This window comes from Lissotriton helveticus, chromosome 8 (assembly GCF_964261635.1).
Source record: "Lissotriton helveticus chromosome 8, aLisHel1.1, whole genome shotgun sequence".
NCBI classification, from domain to species: domain Eukaryota; kingdom Metazoa; phylum Chordata; class Amphibia; order Caudata; family Salamandridae; genus Lissotriton; species Lissotriton helveticus.
This window is the reverse complement of record NC_136069.1, coordinates 23,819,856-23,837,941: the sequence shown is the minus strand read 5'-3', so window position 1 is coordinate 23,837,941 and position 18,086 is coordinate 23,819,856. Positions and strand designations below refer to the sequence as shown.

General features: G+C 47.1%; 1 protein-coding gene across 3 annotated transcripts in view; it reads left to right on the top strand.

Annotated features, from left to right (window-relative positions):
* Positions 1-18,086, top strand: part of LOC144772247 (uncharacterized) — a 228,007-nt gene that overhangs the window by 62,001 nt on the left and 147,920 nt on the right. For all 3 annotated transcript variants that reach the window (XR_013599698.1, XR_013599699.1, XM_078656463.1), the window contains exon 3: positions 2,271-2,378. Coding sequence is in view for 1 of the 3 variants with exons in the window: in XM_078656463.1 (XP_078512589.1) it covers positions 2,271-2,378 (108 nt within the window). In the remaining 2 variants the exon portion in view is untranslated. The remainder of the gene's footprint in view (positions 1-2,270; positions 2,379-18,086) is intronic.

Here is an 18,086-nt window from a genome sequence, read left to right as displayed (position 1 = left end):
GTGGTGCACCGCTGCCATTAATTTTCATTGATTTACACTAGTCTAGGGTCGCACTCTGGCAGTGGTTGTGGCAGGGAGTGCACACAGTTGAATATATGATTGAATCATAAATTTACTGTTTTGGAGATAACAGGTTAGGTGCAGCAATTTCTGGTCCACTTCCATTCTTGTGTTATATTGATGTTGTTGTTATTCATGTTGCCTTGAACATTGTAACGATACAGAAAAGGGGGTGGTGATGAACAGAGTGTCTGAATTAAGCAGACCACTCTTACCCAGTCCAAAGATCAGGGCTTGATCCATCACCGTTATTTATCTCACTGCCCCATCCCAGCTCAGAACCTGGCTATATGCAAATTAGTCTGTCCCTGGCCCAGTGCATCATGGGAACAGGGCAGACCAAACTACCAAGCCAATTCTTCACCAGAAAGGAGACAAGCTACCGGGGACCGGTTTCTGGCATTTCAGCCTCTTCGGCCCGGCTTGCTTGAATCCTGATGGAGCAGTGAGAAAGGGACTCATGTCTGAGTATACCCTGCCACACCTATAGTGGCCAAAAACGATACAGAAAAGGGGGTGGTGATGAACAGAGTGTCTGAATTAAGCAGACCACTCTTACCCAGTCCAAAGATCAGGGCTTGATCCATCACCGTTATTTATCTCACTGCCCCATCCCAGCTCAGAACCTGGCTATATGCAAATTAGTCTGTCCCTGGCCCAGTGCATCATGGGAACAGGGCAGACCAAACTACCAAGCCAATTCTTCACCAGAAAGGAGACAAGCTACCGGGGACCGGTTTCTGGCATTTCAGCCTCTTCGGCCCGGCTTGCTTGAATCCTGATGGAGCAGTGAGAAAGGGACTCATGTCTGAGTATACCCTGCCACACCTATAGTGGCCAAAAACGATACAGAAAAGGGGGTGGTGATGAACAGAGTGTCTGAATTAAGCAGACCACTCTTACCCAGTCCAAAGATCAGGGCTTGATCCATCACCGTTATTTATCTCACTGCCCCATCCCAGCTCAGAACCTGGCTATATGCAAATTAGTCTGTCCCTGGCCCAGTGCATCATGGGAACAGGGCAGACCAAACTACCAAGCCAATTCTTCACCAGAAAGGAGACAAGCTACCGGGGACCGGTTTCTGGCATTTCAGCCTCTTCGGCCCGGCTTGCTTGAATCCTGATGGAGCAGTGAGAAAGGGACTCATGTCTGAGTATACCCTGCCACACCTATAGTGGCCAAAAACGATACAGAAAAGGGGGGTGGTGATGAACAGAGTGTCTGAATTAAGCAGACCACTCTTACCCAGTCCAAAGATCAGGGCTTGATCCATCACCGTTATTTATCTCACTGCCCCATCCCAGCTCAGAACCTGGCTATATGCAAATTAGTCTGTCCCTGGCCCAGTGCATCATGGGAACAGGGCAGACCAAACTACCAAGCCAATTCTTCACCAGAAAGGAGACAAGCTACCGGGGACCGGTTTCTGGCATTTCAGCCTCTTCGGCCCGGCTTGCTTGAATCCTGATGGAGCAGTGAGAAAGGGACTCATGTCTGAGTATACCCTGCCACACCTATAGTGGCCAAAAACGATACAGAAAAGGGGGTGGTGATGAACAGAGTGTCTGAATTAAGCAGACCACTCTTACCCAGTCCAAAGATCAGGGCTTGATCCATCACCGTTATTTATCTCACTGCCCCATCCCAGCTCAGAACCTGGCTATATGCAAATTAGTCTGTCCCTGGCCCAGTGCATCATGGGAACAGGGCAGACCAAACTACCAAGCCAATTCTTCACCAGAAAGGAGACAAGCTACCGGGGACCGGTTTCTGGCATTTCACATTGTAAAGCGCTGTGATACCCAGAAGGGCCATGTTCGCGCTACGTAAAACTTAATAAATAAATAAATATCAACATTTAAACATAAAAGGACTAATACATCAGATAAATCTGCAACATTGACATTACTGCAGATCATTCACCTCCATAGAGACTCCCTATAGATTTTCAAACACACACCAGCTGATTCTCTATATGATCTAAGATGTGTCCTGGTAAATGTATCTGTAATAAATTAATAATATGTCTCACCAACTGCATGTCCAAACACCGCATATCTCTTGCAAAAGCAGCCCTTTTCCAGGAAACTTGGGTCCTCCCCATTACTCTAATTCCATTCCTAATGAGCCCGTACATATACTCCTTCTTTTTTGGGTCATGACTCTGAGAATAGTAGATGACTACAAATGTACCTTTGTTTAACCAGGTCCTGTGATTGCAAACACTGTATTTTCATTAAGACTGAATGAAAAAGGTCGGTTCCCAGTGGACTTCGAGGACTTTGACAGACGGCTCGACGATGACTATTCCCCAAGTGAGTGAGAAGGGTGCAAGGGTTTAAGTAGTAATTTGGGTTTTTCCCCCCAGTCACACAGATATGCACAGATTTCACTCAGAGACGCATGTTTACTCATTCTTAGACACGTACCTAGATGGAAAAGTCCGGACTATCACTATGCAAAAGCACCCTAAGCCGCACTGTTCTGGGTCACTCATTAGAAGTATCTCCTGTTTTTTTCACCTTGTGATTTAATATCTTCAGATTTTCCCATACTAAATCATGTGTTTGAACACATACATTATGTTTATGTGAAAAATACAGGAAAGTGTAAAACAGTGTACGGCAATAAGTGCAAGGTGGCATATGATGTGTATTTGGTTTTTTAAAGTGCTTCTTACACCCATAGAATTAGTACTGCTATTGCCAGGTTCAAGTTGCTGTACAGGCCTATACAGACAGGTTCAAGTTGCTGTACAGGCCTTTTCAGACTCTGGCAGAGCATGGAGCTAGCTGGTAGTGGTCTGCCCTCCTGAGCCCCTGGCTCGTAGTTTGAAGCCCTCCTCCACCCGCAGGCCACCGCCTGCGCCTCATCCCTGGTGGCCCAATGATGAGCTCTTGTTCTTTCTGCTGTTTTTACTTTTCTTTTCTTTTTATTCTATTGCTGTTATTTCTTTTATTTTATTACCTTTGCTGTATTTCTTTGCGCTGCCTCTTGATTTCACTGTTCACTTCTGTTCACTCCAGTTCTCCCTTCCCGCCCACACCGCTGCTCGCGCCCCGCTCCTGTCCCCTTCCAAGTGCTGTTTTCCCGCCTCCTACCTGACCAGCCCTCCGCCTACTCAACACTACTGAATGGTGGCCACTGCGCGGCTGGCCAAAGGCAAGCCTGTCTGCACCCTTCCACGCCTGGACCGCGTCCAGTGCCACAGATCCTGATTCCTACAGCCTCCACCACTACAAAGCCATCACTGTCCACCCACTCAAACCCCGAATGTTCCACCCCCTGCCACCGAAGAACACCCAAGGCCCGTTCACCTGCATCAACTGCGCCTTTTCCTGCCTCCACACACCAGTCCCATTGAACGCACGCCCCTCGAGAACCTTACCTGACCACCTTAGCTGCATCCTACTCAACACCCGCTCCTTCAAAAGTCATGGCATGGAGATCTGGAACCTGCTCGACTCCATCTCCCCCAATGTCACCTTCTTGACGGAAAACTGGATTAACTCCACCTCCGCCCTGGACATTGCAACTGCCATCCTTGACGGCTACAATATCATCCACAAGGACTTTGTCAACCGGACGGGAGGAGGCATCACCATCATACACAGAAACACATTCTGCGTGAAGACCAGCTCCAATGACCGCTTACCCGACATGGAACACCTCCACTTCCAGATTCAGACCAACCTGAATGCCACATTATGCATCACCCTCCTCTCAAGACCTTCCAGATCCTGTCCCCCCTCCCCATTCAGCGAAGCCATAGCTGCCTTGATCGCTCAAGACGCTCTCGCCGTAGCGTATGAAATCCTCCTCGAAGACCTCAATTTCCACCTGGACAACCACAACACCTCATCCGTACTGGAGAATCTCCTCACCATCGGACTCAAACAACTGATCGCTTGTCCAACCCAATCAGCAGGACTCACGCTCAACCCCATCTTCTCCGCAAGCAACAACATCTCTGTCAGTTCATAGATTAAAATGCTTGAATCATCCCCATCATCGTAGTGGGAGTCCCACTGTATACTTATAAAAGCAGTAGTTAATGTTACCATTGGCTACAATGCAATGAAAAGTCACTGCAATAGTCTATCTATTTTCTTTTGTAAACCAATTTAAGTAGCAACCAATTAGGCGACCGCACCCTGTAGAACTCTCCCAAGAGAGGCTAGGTTCCTCATATTTTCTACCGTACGTCGCATGACAGGGAGTCTCTCTGAGCTCTGCTCAGTTTCTTCTTCAATTTACAAGATTTCTGCTAAAAATGTCGCATTCTTCAAAGGAAGGTCTCTTCAGGTCGTGTGGAACATGCGGAAAGACGAGACTGCTTGCTGAAGATCCTCATAAGAACTGTATCTACTATCTCTAACCCCAGCATAAGGTAAAGGACTGCCAGAATTGTAGAACCTTTTCACCCAAAACCCTTACGGAAAGAGAGGGTAGGTTGTTGATTTGGCTTCAGAGACTGGAAAATAAGTCTGATGTATCCTCTGAGGATGAGGGGAGCTCTTCCTCTCAGGCCTCTCAGGAAACATCTGAAATGAGAGAGACATCCCATGAATCTCCTGAAGTTTCAGAAAAGACGCTTCAAAAAAGTCTCGTCATGAGAGTGCTGGTACCTCAAAAAAAGGAAAACCTTAATTTCCTGCTGAGGAGAGAAGCCATCTGGCATCTAAACATTGTCGACGGCACTATCTTCTGGGTCACAGTTGACTCAAAAATCACCATCGGAACGCATTTCTCCTGCCTCGCCGTTGAAAATCTTGCCATCGAAAAATACATCATCGACGACGGATACATCTACGCCGGTGGCCCCAGTTACGACCATGATTCCTTGTCCCCCGACGACATCCTCAACGACGTTTGTTCCGTCGACTACCACCTCACTGTTCCAGCATCGTCGATGGTAATCCAGCGGGACACCAATCTGCGGTCTTAAGTTATTACGCACTAGCCTATCCACACTGGAGAGGGAGCTCAAACTCATGGAGGGTGAACTGGCCTCTGCTACTGCCGGAAACGATCTCAGGGCTACTAGGCACAGCAAACTCTCGGAATATGAAGATCTGGCTGATAGGGAGTGTAAGTTTTGGGGGAAGCACCACGTGGCAAGAGTTTATGGAGAAGGGGACCGCCCGCGTTCAGACAACCCAGATTCTCCAATTATGTGACCGAACTACAGGATGGACAAGGGGATATACATAGAATCAAACTTGCCAGGATGGGTGGCAGATCTTTTTCATACCTAGGTCCCACATTGTGGAACTCGTGCCCCCATGACATCCGCAAAGAAACCATCTACACACGCTTTCGCAGATCCCTTGTAAATGTAAATTGATACTTGTATAGCGCACTACTCACCCGCAAGGGTCTCAAGGCGCTTGTACGAATACCGCTGTGGAACCCATCCTGGCTTTCCCTGTGAGGTGTCCACTCCTTGGCACCCCCAAGGTGGAGGCCAGGCATCCTTAGCGTTGTGGGGGCTGTTGTGGAGATTAAGCAATCTATTGCCCAGAGTTGCAGAGTGGGACTCCATGATTGGAATAGGCACCGAGGCGAGAATTATCAGGTCCGTGGAATTTTTGAGCCCAAGACCCGCCGAGGGAGAACCCTGGTCCCGGGCTAGACCTCTGCATCAGGGTCTGCCGCTCTAACCATTGAGCCACACTTCTCCTCGCCCTTAAGACCTTGCTATTCAACCAATAACTCTGTCTATCTGTATTAATGTAATTTTACCAGCACTCTGCCCGTCCAGCGCTGGGAAACCCTTTTTGGGTAGCTGTCGCGCTCTACAAGCTCAATAAATAAAATGAAATAGATAAATAGAAACCTCCCTGACGAGCTGAGCACGCTTAGAGAATCTTATAGCAAATTATACTCCTCCCATAGGGGCACCCCACTTGATTTGCCATCCTACTTCGAGGACACGGCCCTAGCCTGGTTAGGGGTCACCCAACGGAAGTTTCTCAACCTAGATCTCGAGTTGCACAAGATCACTGACGCCATAATGCAAATGAAATCTGTCCGGGCCCTTGGGTCCGACAGATTACCCATTGAATTTTACAAAACATACGCTTCCGTTTTAGCCCCTATCCCGAAGGAAGTATTCTACACTGCGTTGGAGCAAGGCAGTTTGCCTCTAACAATGCGGAAAGTACTCACCACCTCCTTATTAAAGCCGGGCAAGCCTTCCCATAGCTGTGATTCATACCGACCCCTCTCCCTTTTAAACTGTGATACTAAAATACTGGCTAAAATTTTGGCGACCCGACTTAACCTTTTAATGCAGCGCCTGGCACTCCCTGACCAGGCGGGCTTTAGCCCGCATAATCTCCATACCTTGGCTGAGGTGTTACAGGATATTGATCCTAAGTGCTCAGCGGTTGCGGTGTTCCTTGACGCTACCAAAGCGTTTGACTCCCTAGAACAGGACTACCTGCTGGGCACTTTGAAATACATAGGAATGCCCGACACTTTCCTTCAGTGGATTCAATTACTGTATATCCGCCCAGTGGCCTCGGTACTCCTAAATCTCCCTTCATTGTCTCCAGAGGCACCCGGCAGGGCTGTCCCTTGTCCCCCATCCTCTTTGCCCTGGCCATTGAGCCTTTAGCTGCTAAGCTCCGTCAACACCATAATCATAGAGCGTTAATCTACCCGGCCAGGCAGCTGCTTATCTCCTTATATGCGAATGACATGACACTGTATATACACAAAACCCAAGATAATCTCAATCCTGTCCTTCGGGAAATTACAATTTGGGACCATATTGGGAGTGCAAATTAACTGGTCCAAATCTCACTGATAATACCCCTAAGCACCAACTGGATTATCCCTGGACTATCCCTTGGTCTGGGAGGAAGAGGAAGCAAAATATCTGGGTATTCACGTTACTAGGGATCGGGACACACTCATGCGGCTCAATTATGGCACAGCAGTGGACAAAATCACGGACTCTATCACTAAATGGCTACGTCTTCCACTTTCCATGGCCGGTAGGATCTCACTGATCAAAATGGACTTATTACCCAAATTATTATATCTTTCGTCAACATACCATATCATCCAGGGCCTTTCTTCTTCAAAACACTTAACTCACAGTTTACGAGGCTCATATGGGCGGGAAACAGGCGAGACTTACACTGACTACTTTGATGTTACCATACCGTCAAGGGGGGTATGATGTCCCTAATTTCGAGTTGTATTATTACTGTGCACAAGCTCACTTTGCTCTGTACTGGTTTCACCCACCACCTTTTATGCCTCACCTGGCAGTGGAAGATTATTATATGGCCCCAACGCCTCCAGCATGTTACCTTTTCACTACAGTGAAGGAACGAGAACGTGATCCGTCCACTGTAGACTGCACTCTACGGGCATGGCAGCACATAGCCCGGCAGTTGGGAACACCCCTGTTGTACTCCCCCAAGATGCCACTTTTACGAAACCCGCTATTGCAGGTCACCTTTGAGGGGATCTGCCAGAAGATGCTGGAGAAACTGAAATACTGTACTTGGGGAGATATTTATGTGGAAGGGCAGTTTCGATCCAGGGAAAAGTTTTTTGACACCTGCGAACCAACAGTTATGGACACGTTTATGTATACCCGTCTCAGGCAGAGTGTGAGAGCTCTGACTCCTGATTTCCCGCTGGAGCCTGACACATTAGCCCCACTACATGCTCTATTACAAACAGACAACCCTCGCCTACGTTATATCCCTCCTCTAGCAACAAGCACGTAACACGCCTTCCCCTAGCCTATTGCGTGCAAGGCGAGAATGGGACGCACATCTACACATCACTCTGACTGCTGAGCAATGGGAGACTAGCTGTGCACAAATAGATGCGGTAACTGGCAATAACAGGCTGCGACTTATCCATTTTAAGTTTCTTCACAGGATTCGCCTTCGTGATAGCGATGCATGTGCGTGCTGCAGTAGAGAGGGTGCAGGGTTCCTCCATCTAGCGTGGGAATGTCCTCAGGTGCTGACATACTGGACACAGACATTTCAGGGTTAATCGTTCATGATAGGTAACCCATTGGCTCCATGCCCGCTCATGGCCCTCCTGGGCCTAATTCCAGGACCCCAAGCGGCATACACAGAATTCCTAGCAAAGGGACTGCTACTTGCCAAACGTCAGGTGGCATGTAGGTGGAGTAGAGGTCGCGCTCCCAAGTTTAATGACTGGGTCCACACCATGACCACGTGGCAGGATTACATGCACCATTACGCAGACATGCTTCCCATTAAATCTCGCCCCAAAGACATCTGGGGCACACTAACCTCATACCTTCTTGCACGAGACGCGATTCAGGAGAATGCGAAAGACGGCTAGAGTCTCGACCATTAGAGAATGCATAGCAGATATGCCTTAACACAACTGGAGACTACCGAAGTACAGGTGAGCGCTAAAAAGGGTAAGAATCTCATGAATGTAGATGACGAGGAGAGACGGGGGACTGACGGGGTAATGTAGGGTAGCCGTGTGTGATGTGCTGTCTTCGAGAATGATTTCGTTTTCCTGCAAGCTACACTGTATACTTCAGCCTGTAGTCCCACTTTAGTATAGTAATACTGAAGACTGGTAACATTTCGCTTTACTCAATCTGAACTGTGCTCATTAAAAAGTTGGGGTACGAATAAGTTTGGTTTCCACATTTCGCAATGAGAGATTTTGTAATATTAACAAAGATGATGCCGATGTTTGCAATGTGGATTATTATCTCTCTTTACTGTAACAATGTGCACAATTTGACAATAAAGGTTTTTTTTTTTTAAATCTTTATTGATAATCACCGCTAGAAATCAATTTATAGAGCTTAGACTAATTTATTTCTCTTTATGTTACATTACCTAAATAAGCCCTATTTATGACTCATGGATCTATTTTAGTTGTATAGTTTTGGCAATTATATTACAGTTTCCTTACTCTATCATTTATTAGGAATAACCACAGACTCAGCTGTTATTTTAAAATGTTTATAAGAATTATTCTCAAGAGCAAGCAAATTACAGTGTTAACTCCGTACGTACAAGGAAAGATTTATTAAAGTATATATGTTTCATATAGACTTTCAGCAATAACGAATACCTCAGGAAAGAGAGGATAGAGAGAAAAGGTACTAATCACAAATTCACGTTTGTATTTACCTAGAATGGTGTGGAAATCAGACCCTTCTGGCCAAGAGTTTATGGGTCCAGATAGAAAGATTCAGGCATAGAAAGATTCAGAGCAGATTCTAACAGGATTCAGGACAGATTCAGGACAGGTTCTGGACAGGACAGATGATTTCCTCCTTATTAGATGGATGCGTCTTAAACTTCTCTGATACTAAAAAAAATAACAACCCCTCCTCGAGGGCCTTCCGCGTACTTGTTTTCCCTAATTTTCTTATCTCCTCGTGGTTCTTCCAGCATCCAATAATAAGTCTAATCTCCTCGTGGTTCTTCCCGCAAATGCAACTCTATGACTACACTGTAAGTATCCTCACTAATACCTAACTTCTAAGCTTGGCTTTGTCTAAGTCGATCAGCATTCGGACAGCATCTCTGCTCCTCAGCATTCCGTCTGTAGTTCTCCGCCCCTCATTCAATTAGTTACCCCAACTATACCTTTCTTAGGGTATGTACCACCCCCAAATGTTTCAATTGTATTTACCCTTTTATTCTGATTGGTCAGGGCAGAGGGGATGATCATCATATCATTTTTATTATTTGCAATACTTTTCTTAAGCCTTATTGTTTTAAAATCCTGCCTATCAATGTGGTTTCCCAAGCTTTATTTCCCACCCATGTTCATAGCAATAAAATACATTGTATATAAATTTGCATGATTTGTCCATTGAGTCTTCAGGATGTTCCTGTGTTCCCAGGCCACGGTGAGGTCTCAGCCTTGGGCGCAATAATTGAGGTCATCTTGTTCAGAGTTCCTCCTGGTTGGTCATGTGACTTGGTCACATGTTTCAGACTCCATTACCCTCTAGACCCATTTACGGACTATTTAGGAAAGTCAAAGAAAACAAGTATTCATTTCAAAACAAAATAATTTCACTGTAAACCGCATTAGCATTTTGTATATAGCTCATTTCTGATGGGTACATCTGCCAGTGGATTCCTCACCTTGTGAATATCCCCCTGCGTCAGCAGCATTCGGAAATTCTTTTTGTAGCTTCGCACCGGCGTGGACGACGTCCCAGAAGCACGGTATCGCGCGCGGCTCCGCCTGACGTCACCGACTCCATAATAGGCCCACGTCGGCGTGATGACATCGCTCCCTTTTTTCCGGTTTTTGAGGGATCCTCTGTAGCTGTTAGTTTGTTCCTATCAGTGTCTTCTTGCTTCTTTGTCTCCTGTCGAGATGTCCACGAAGAAGACCGGATTCAAGCCGTGTGGAGAATGCGGGACGATGAAGTCGATCACGGACCCGCATGAGGATTGCATCTGGTGCCTGAGCTCGGACCATGATGTTCTTCCTGTAAGAAGATTAACCCAAAGGCCCTTCGTGAAAGAGAGGCGAAGCTTCTGGTTGCCAAGGTCAAAGGTAAAAAAGAAAAGAAGTCTTCGAGGTCGCGATCAAGGCGTTCGAGGTCAAGATCGAGGTCTCGCACGGAGTCGCCCTCGAAGTCATCGTCGGGACATGCTTTTTGATCAACAAAAAAGAAGCACAAGAAGAGGAAGCATGGATCTCGACATCACTCTGGGAAGGAGTCCGATTCGAGACCGAAGTCGCCTAGTAGGAGACGTCGTAAGGAGATATCTCCTTCTCCAGTTGTGGATCCGGTAGGTGAGGTTTCGGCTGTAGAGTCGCTGGAGCATTCAACGACTCCGGTGTCGAATCCCTCTTCGGCGCCATCTCGATCTCCAGTCCGAGAGGAGGAAGAGACTCCCTTACCTGAGGTTTTGACGACTCCGGCTCACCGATCCGAAGAAGAAGAGACGAATCCGGTGCCTCCTCGAGGGCAACCTGTGGGTCCATACCCACCTTTTCCGGGCCCAGGCCAAGACCCTGCACAGTTATTAAACGCTATGTATGGTGTCTATTCGAGAGCTATGTCCCCCTCTGGCGCACCGGCAGGTCCCATGGGTCCATTGACATACAACCTCGGAGTTCCCCAGACTTATGCTCCTGCTCCGTTTATGCCGGCGCCGAATCCACCTTGGCATTTCTCGGCGCCGCCGAAGCCTTCGACGCCTATACCTTCGTCACCGGCACCTATCCGACCTCGGGAGCATCGATCGGCCTGTGCCTCTGGATCCAATCTCAACGCCGTCTCCGGCTCTGTCGGAGTCGATTGCGGATCTGCCGGCGCCGCTCTTGAAGGAAAGGTCGAGGTGGGAAGCTTAGCGTCTTATCGAAGAACAGAGGTACAGAGAGGCTGAGGTCGAAGAAGGTGAGCTGCAGGAGGAGGATTATTTTGATGACCTAAGGGAGGCTAGCGGATTGGAACTATCTCCAGACTGGGAGCTAGCCTCTGTTTCAGATGCCCCTTCAAAGGATGTTGCACCATACCACGTGGTCATCAAGAAGGCAGCAGAACCTTTGAATTTAACTCTGCCTACTGCTGAGTTCAAGCCCAATTTGTTGACAGAAGTCTTCCATTCCCCGTCTTCTGTGGTGGAGCCTATGCTTCCTTTCAATGAGGTTTTGACTGAACCTATTTTGGGGGTATGGAGTAGGCCCCTTACAGCTCCTGCTGTTAATAAAGCTGTTGCAAGGAGATACAGGGTGGCGCCTAGTGACCCAGACTTTTTATCCTCGCACCCTTTACCGGAGAGCTTGGTAATACAGGCAGCCTGTTCAAAGAAGTCTGTGGGGGCTTTTCCTCAGGTGCCTGGGGACAAAGAGTCGAAAAAGCAGGACCAAACTGCGAAGAAAGTGTTTTCATCGGCAAGTATGGCCCTTAAATCAACGAATGCCACATGTCTCTTGCGGAGGTACATACATGCCTTGATGGATTCTGTAAAACAGTTGGCTCCTAGATTCCGGAAGAGGACAGGAAAAATGTTAATGAGGTGTTGGCTGACACTCAAGCTGCCGCACGTCAAGTCATACAAAGTGGACTAGACACTGCTGACTCGTTGGCGAGAGTTATGGGAACTTCGATTGCCACAAGAAGAGCAGCCTGGTTAAAAACTTCTGAATTCTCTGCAGACGTCCAAGCTGCTTTGTTAGATCTGCCCTTTGATGGCTCGGGTCTTTTTGGAAAAAAGGCTGATGCAGCTTTGGAGAGATTTAAAGACAGCAGGGCTACCGCCAGGTCAAGCTTCCTCTTCCTCTGCTCACCCCCCTCCAACATTAGCAAAGCAGCCCTAGATCTGCCATTCCGGATCATGCGGGTCCAGTGGGGGGTCGGCTTACCAATTTTCTGCGGGATTGGGAATCGGTCATGTCGGACCTTTGGGTTCTCAATCTCATAGAGAATGAGTATGCTCTTCCCTTTTGGGAATTCCCTCCGAATTACCCTCCTTGTCAAGGGTTTTGCTCAGAGGACCACCTTCTGCTCCTGCGGGAGGAAGTCCTGGCGTTGTTAAGAAAAGGTGCGATAGAGGTGGTTCCGGAGCTGGAAAGGGTTCAGGGATGCTACTCCCGGAATTTCCTGATACGATACCCAAGAAGGATGGCAGAGTTCGTTCAATCCTGGATCTCAGGATCTTGAACCTTTTTCTGAAGCAGGAGAAGTTCAGGATGCTCACCCTTGCGCAGGCTCTTCAAGCGCTGCTGGAAGAAGACTGGATGGTGTCGATCGACTTGCAGGATGCGTATTTTCACATCCCTATCCTTAAGTCGCACAGGAAGTATCTCCGTTTCACGGTGGGCTTGCAACATTACCAGTTTGCGGTCCTTCCATTTGGTCTTACTACTGTGCCTCGAGTCTTCACCAAGGTGATGGCTGTGGTGGCTGCACATCTCAGAAGGTCAGGGATTCCAGTATTCCCTTAACTGGACGATTGGCTGATCAAAGCAGAATTTCCAGAGAAAGTGCTCCATCATCTGCAGGTCAAAACTCAGTTGTTGTACAGGTTGGGTTTTTCGATAAATGTACCCAAATCTCACCTGGTGCCCTCCCAGCTCAACCTGTTCATAGGTGCTGTACTGGACACAACTGTATGTTGTGCATTCCCTCCACCTCAAAGGATTCTCGACATACAGGAAATGATTCCTTTATTTTACAATGGAGCGGTTGTTCCAGTCCTGAAGGTCCTTCATCTGCTCGGTCTGATGGCTTCCTGCATTCTGTTGGTCAACCATGCACGCTGGCACATGAGGGCACTCCAGTGGTGCCTCCGGAGGCAGTGGTATCAGCAGAACGGAGATCTCAGGGAGTCGATCAGGATCTCCAGAGAAACTGCAGCGGATCTGTCTTGGTGGAGCTTGGAGGGCAATCTATCTCCGGGAAAGCCCTTCCATCTGCCTCCATCAGTTGCCACAGTGATAACGGATGCATCCACTCTAGAATGGGGTGCTCATCTAGGGAATCTGGAGATCAAGGGCCTTTGATCTCCAGGGGAATGGTTGCTTCACATCAACCTTCTAGAGTTGCGGGCGATACATCCGGCGCTCAAGGCCTTTCTCCCTTCCCTTCGCGGTCAGACAGTTCAAAGCCTGACGGACAACACTACCGCGATGTGGTATGTCAACAAGCAGGGAGGACTGGGGTCGCAGTGTCTCTGCAGAGAGGCTCTGCGTCTCTGGTGCTGGGTTCAGGACCATTGGATTTGTCTGATGGCAAATCATCTGGCCGTAGTTCTGAACGTACGTGCAGACAGTCTCAGTCTGCAGTTCTCAGCCGACCACGAGTGGAGGCTTCATCCAGAGGTAGTTTGTCACGTCTTTGGGACGTGGTGGACTCCTCAGGTGGACCTGTTCGCCACTCGTGAGAATGCTCACTGCCCGTTATTCTGCAGCCTCCAGTTTCCAATGCAGGGAGCTTTGGGGGATGCGTTTCAGTTGAATTGAGACTCACGTCTCCTTTACGCATTTCCTCCCATACCCTTGATTCCTCGGGTTCTGAGGAAGATACGCCAAGACCGGGCCCAAGTCATACTGATCGCCCCGGATTAGCCAAGAAGGGTGTGGTACACAGATCTTCTCCACTTCTCCAGGTGCCCTCCGCTCCGTCTCCCTCTCAGGGCAGACCTCCTCTCTCAGATGGAGGGGCAGGTTCTACACCCCCACCTCCAGACCTTACACCTTCATGCCTGGAGATTGAACGGGGCAACCTGAATTCCTTTTCTCTCCCGCATGATGTGTTGGATGTCATTTTATCGGCCAGGCGTGACTCCACCAAGTCTATTTACTGTTATAGGTGGTCTAAATTTGTTTCTTGGTGTGGAGAGAAGTCCATCGATCCTTTGAGGGCTCGTTTATCTGATATACTTCAGTTTGCACTTTCTTTGGCTCAGCAAGGGTTTGCTGTAGCTACAGTCAAAGGTTATCTTTCGGCATTGTCGGCATTTCTCTGTTTGCCGGATCAGCCGTCTTTATTTAAATCTCCTGTTGTCTTGAGATTTCTAAACGGCCTTACAAATAAATTTCCTCTTACTCCCTTTTTGTGCCTCAATGGGACTTGAACCTTGTACTTACTTTCTTGATGGGTTCTCCTTTTGAAACTTTACACCAGTGTCCCTTGAGACTGTTATCTTTTAAAACGGTCTTCCTGGTTGCAATTACCTTGGCAAGGAGGGTAAGTGAGCTTCAAGCTCTTAGTTCAAAGCCCCCATTCTTGACCATTCATGCTGAACGAATGGTACTCCGGACCAGGGCTGCTTTTCTGCCTAAGGTGGTAACTCCCTTCCATCGAGAGCAGTCCATTACCCTCCCTACCTTGTATCCTCTCCCTCACCCTTCTAAGGAGGAGGAGAGACTTCACCGCTTGGACCCGACGAGGGCGGTGAGCTTCCACCTGGACAGAACCAGAGAGTTCAGAGTGGATGGCCAGCTCTTTGTGGGTTTTGTTGGAGCCAGAAAAGGCAAGGCGGTGCACAAGCGCACACTATCAAGATGGATTGTCTTGTGTATCAAGATATGCTATTCTCTGGCGAGTAAGGAACCTCCTGAAGGTTTGAGAGCTCATTCTACTAGGTCTGCTACATCTGCTTTGTCTAGAGGTGTGCCTGTAGAGGACATTTGTAGAGCTGCGACTTGGGCACACTTTCGCGAAGCATTACTGCTTGGATACCGAAGTGAGGAGGGACGGCCACTTTGCGCGGTCTGTCCTTCAGGATTTTCTGGTATAGGAGAGTGGACACCCTCCTCCGGGAGTGGGGACTGCTGTGGGAATCTATTCACAAGGTGAGGAATCCACTGGCAGATGTATCCATCAGAAGAACAAGTTACTTAACTTCGGTAACGCTTTTTCTGGTGGATACAGTATCTGCCTGTGGATTCTTCACTTGCCCACCCGCCTCCCTGTTGTCCACTCTTCTATACCGAAGTTTATGGCAATGTTTTATCGTATATGTATTATTTGAAGAAATATTGTGTTTTTCAAACATTGTCTTCACACTGTGTGTGTTACCTTGACTATTTTGTACTGTGTACACTGTGTATATGGTAATGACGACTGTTTTATCCTCTGTTCCTATCATGTCCTTGTCGACGACACAGACACCGCTGCTGTCGACGAAGCTAATGTCGCTGTATCCTACACCTGGCCATAAATGACCGGCGATGTTGCAACTAATGCCTGTATACCCGTCAGCGAAGCTTTAGTCGACAAGGCATTTTTTTCTAAAATCCTTTGCCACCTTCAACATTTTTGGAGGAATCTGATGATTATGGAATATTTGGTCATTCTCAGCTTTTCGTTAAATATCATAACGATGATGAGGACGACTATAAAAGTTACTACCATCAGGACTTTCACACTCCACATGCAAAAATGCCATACATGGAGCCTGTCAGTGAGCCCATGGTCCACCTTCTTGTGGCTTTAGTTCAAGAACTACATTACATGCTACATGACTACCACAATCGTTTCCTTTCATCGAGTGCTCCTCCACCTCCACTGCCACCACCGCCTACGACTCCACCACTGGCATCTCCTCCATGTAAGTCTGAGCCCTCTTCTACGACGTCTCCATTGATTGATACTGTTTTGCCTTTACAACAACATGATGACTGTTATGATGGGGAAATTGATGAGGGTGAACCTCAAGGTGGAAGGCAAACCGGTAATGAGTGGGAGGATTATGTTATTACAACACCTGCTTCTCCATCTCCTCAAACAGCGGATTATCCGCCGGAGGACATTGCCGGCTTCCACCACTAATGGAAAGGGCAGCTTCTCGGTTTCAATTATCGGTGACGGTCAAGCAGTCTGACTGTTTTCTTTATGGTTTTAAAGACCCATCTAGAAAGACTCCCAGAGCGATACCCATCATAGATCATATTTCGGAGGAATGTTTAACAGTAATGAAGACACCTGCCATGGTTATTCCAGTCTTGCCCAGGATAGACAAGATATATAAAGCTCCTGATGATGCGCCATCTTGATTAGTAGTGAAACCAAAACTGGGTTCGGGCTCTAAGGCAGTAAGGACAAGCCTCACTTAACTATGTAACAATATAAGTACCAGTACTGCCACACTACTCTACTCTCTTATTTTAGAAAAGAAACATATTGATATAAACAATATGTCCTGTAGACCTCCTTTTCCGTCAGAAATAAACCAATTATTTTATTAGTTTTTACATCTCAAAACACATTTTGACAATTTTCAAAAATTTGCAAAATTCACATTTGTTTCTTACAATATCCTAGAAAACAAAAATAGATTCACTCATTCTCTTTCTTACATTCATCGCAATCATTCATCCATGCATCCAACCACTATACAAATCTTCTATTTAACAATTCAATACATTTACATGAGTTATATACAAGTAATTACAAGTAACAGCTATGGGAATTGTTATGATCTTTCTCTAATTTATCTCTTCATTGAGATACTCCTAAAGCTGTGCGAAGAACTGGTCTACGCATTTTGAACTCCCTCAGTTGAGGGGAGTTCTCATCAGGACCACGTAGCTGAAAAAAGAATGACAAGCTTGTGTCAATCTCTGGGGTCGCCTTCCTTTTTTTATTTTTCACTTTTATGGGACATTTTACCAGTTCCAGTGAGCTGAGGAAAGGCTAAAGAAGCCCCATCCATAGAAGCATCTATTATCTCAGATGTAGATATCCTTCAAGGAGAATCTTTCTTGCCTTCAGTTTTTTGTCCTCACGCACTAATGGAAAGGGCAGCATCTCGGTTTCAGTTGTCGGTGACGGTCAAGCAGTCTGACTGTTTTCTTTATGGTTTTAAAGACCCATCTAGAAAGACTGCCAGAGTGATACCCATCATAGATCATATTTGGGAGGAATGTGTAAAAGTAATGAAGACACCTGCCATGGTTATTCCAGTCTTGCCCAGGATAGACAAGATATATAAAGCTCCCAATGATGCGCCAGCTTTTCTAGTAGGGCATCCGAAACCAAATTCTGTTATCTCACAAGCTGCCCAACAAAGATCAAGAAATCTTTCAGCGCCTATCACTGCACCACCTGACCGTACATGGATCTCAGGTCCATGTACGGAGCAATATCGGACCACATTTGGCTGTCGTATCTTCCTAATATCGCTAGTACGTTGGCTACGCCTACAGTAGTGCCTGAGGTGGTGGTAAACCTTTTGCCAGTATTATCAAGGCGCCTTCCTACCTTGTCAGGTGGTGCAGTGATAGGCGCTGAAGGATTTCTTGATCTTTGTTGGGCAGCTTGTGAGATAACAGAATTTGGTTTCGGATGCCCTACTAGACAAGCTATGTAACAATATAAGTACCAGTACTGCCACACTACTCTACTCTCTCATTTTAGAAAAGAAACATATTGATATAAACAATATGTCCTGTAGACCTCCTTTTCCGTCAGAAATAAACCAATTATTGTATTAGTTTTTACATCTCAAAACACATTTTGACAATTTTCAAAAATTTGCAAAATTCACATTTGTTTCTCACAATATCCTAGA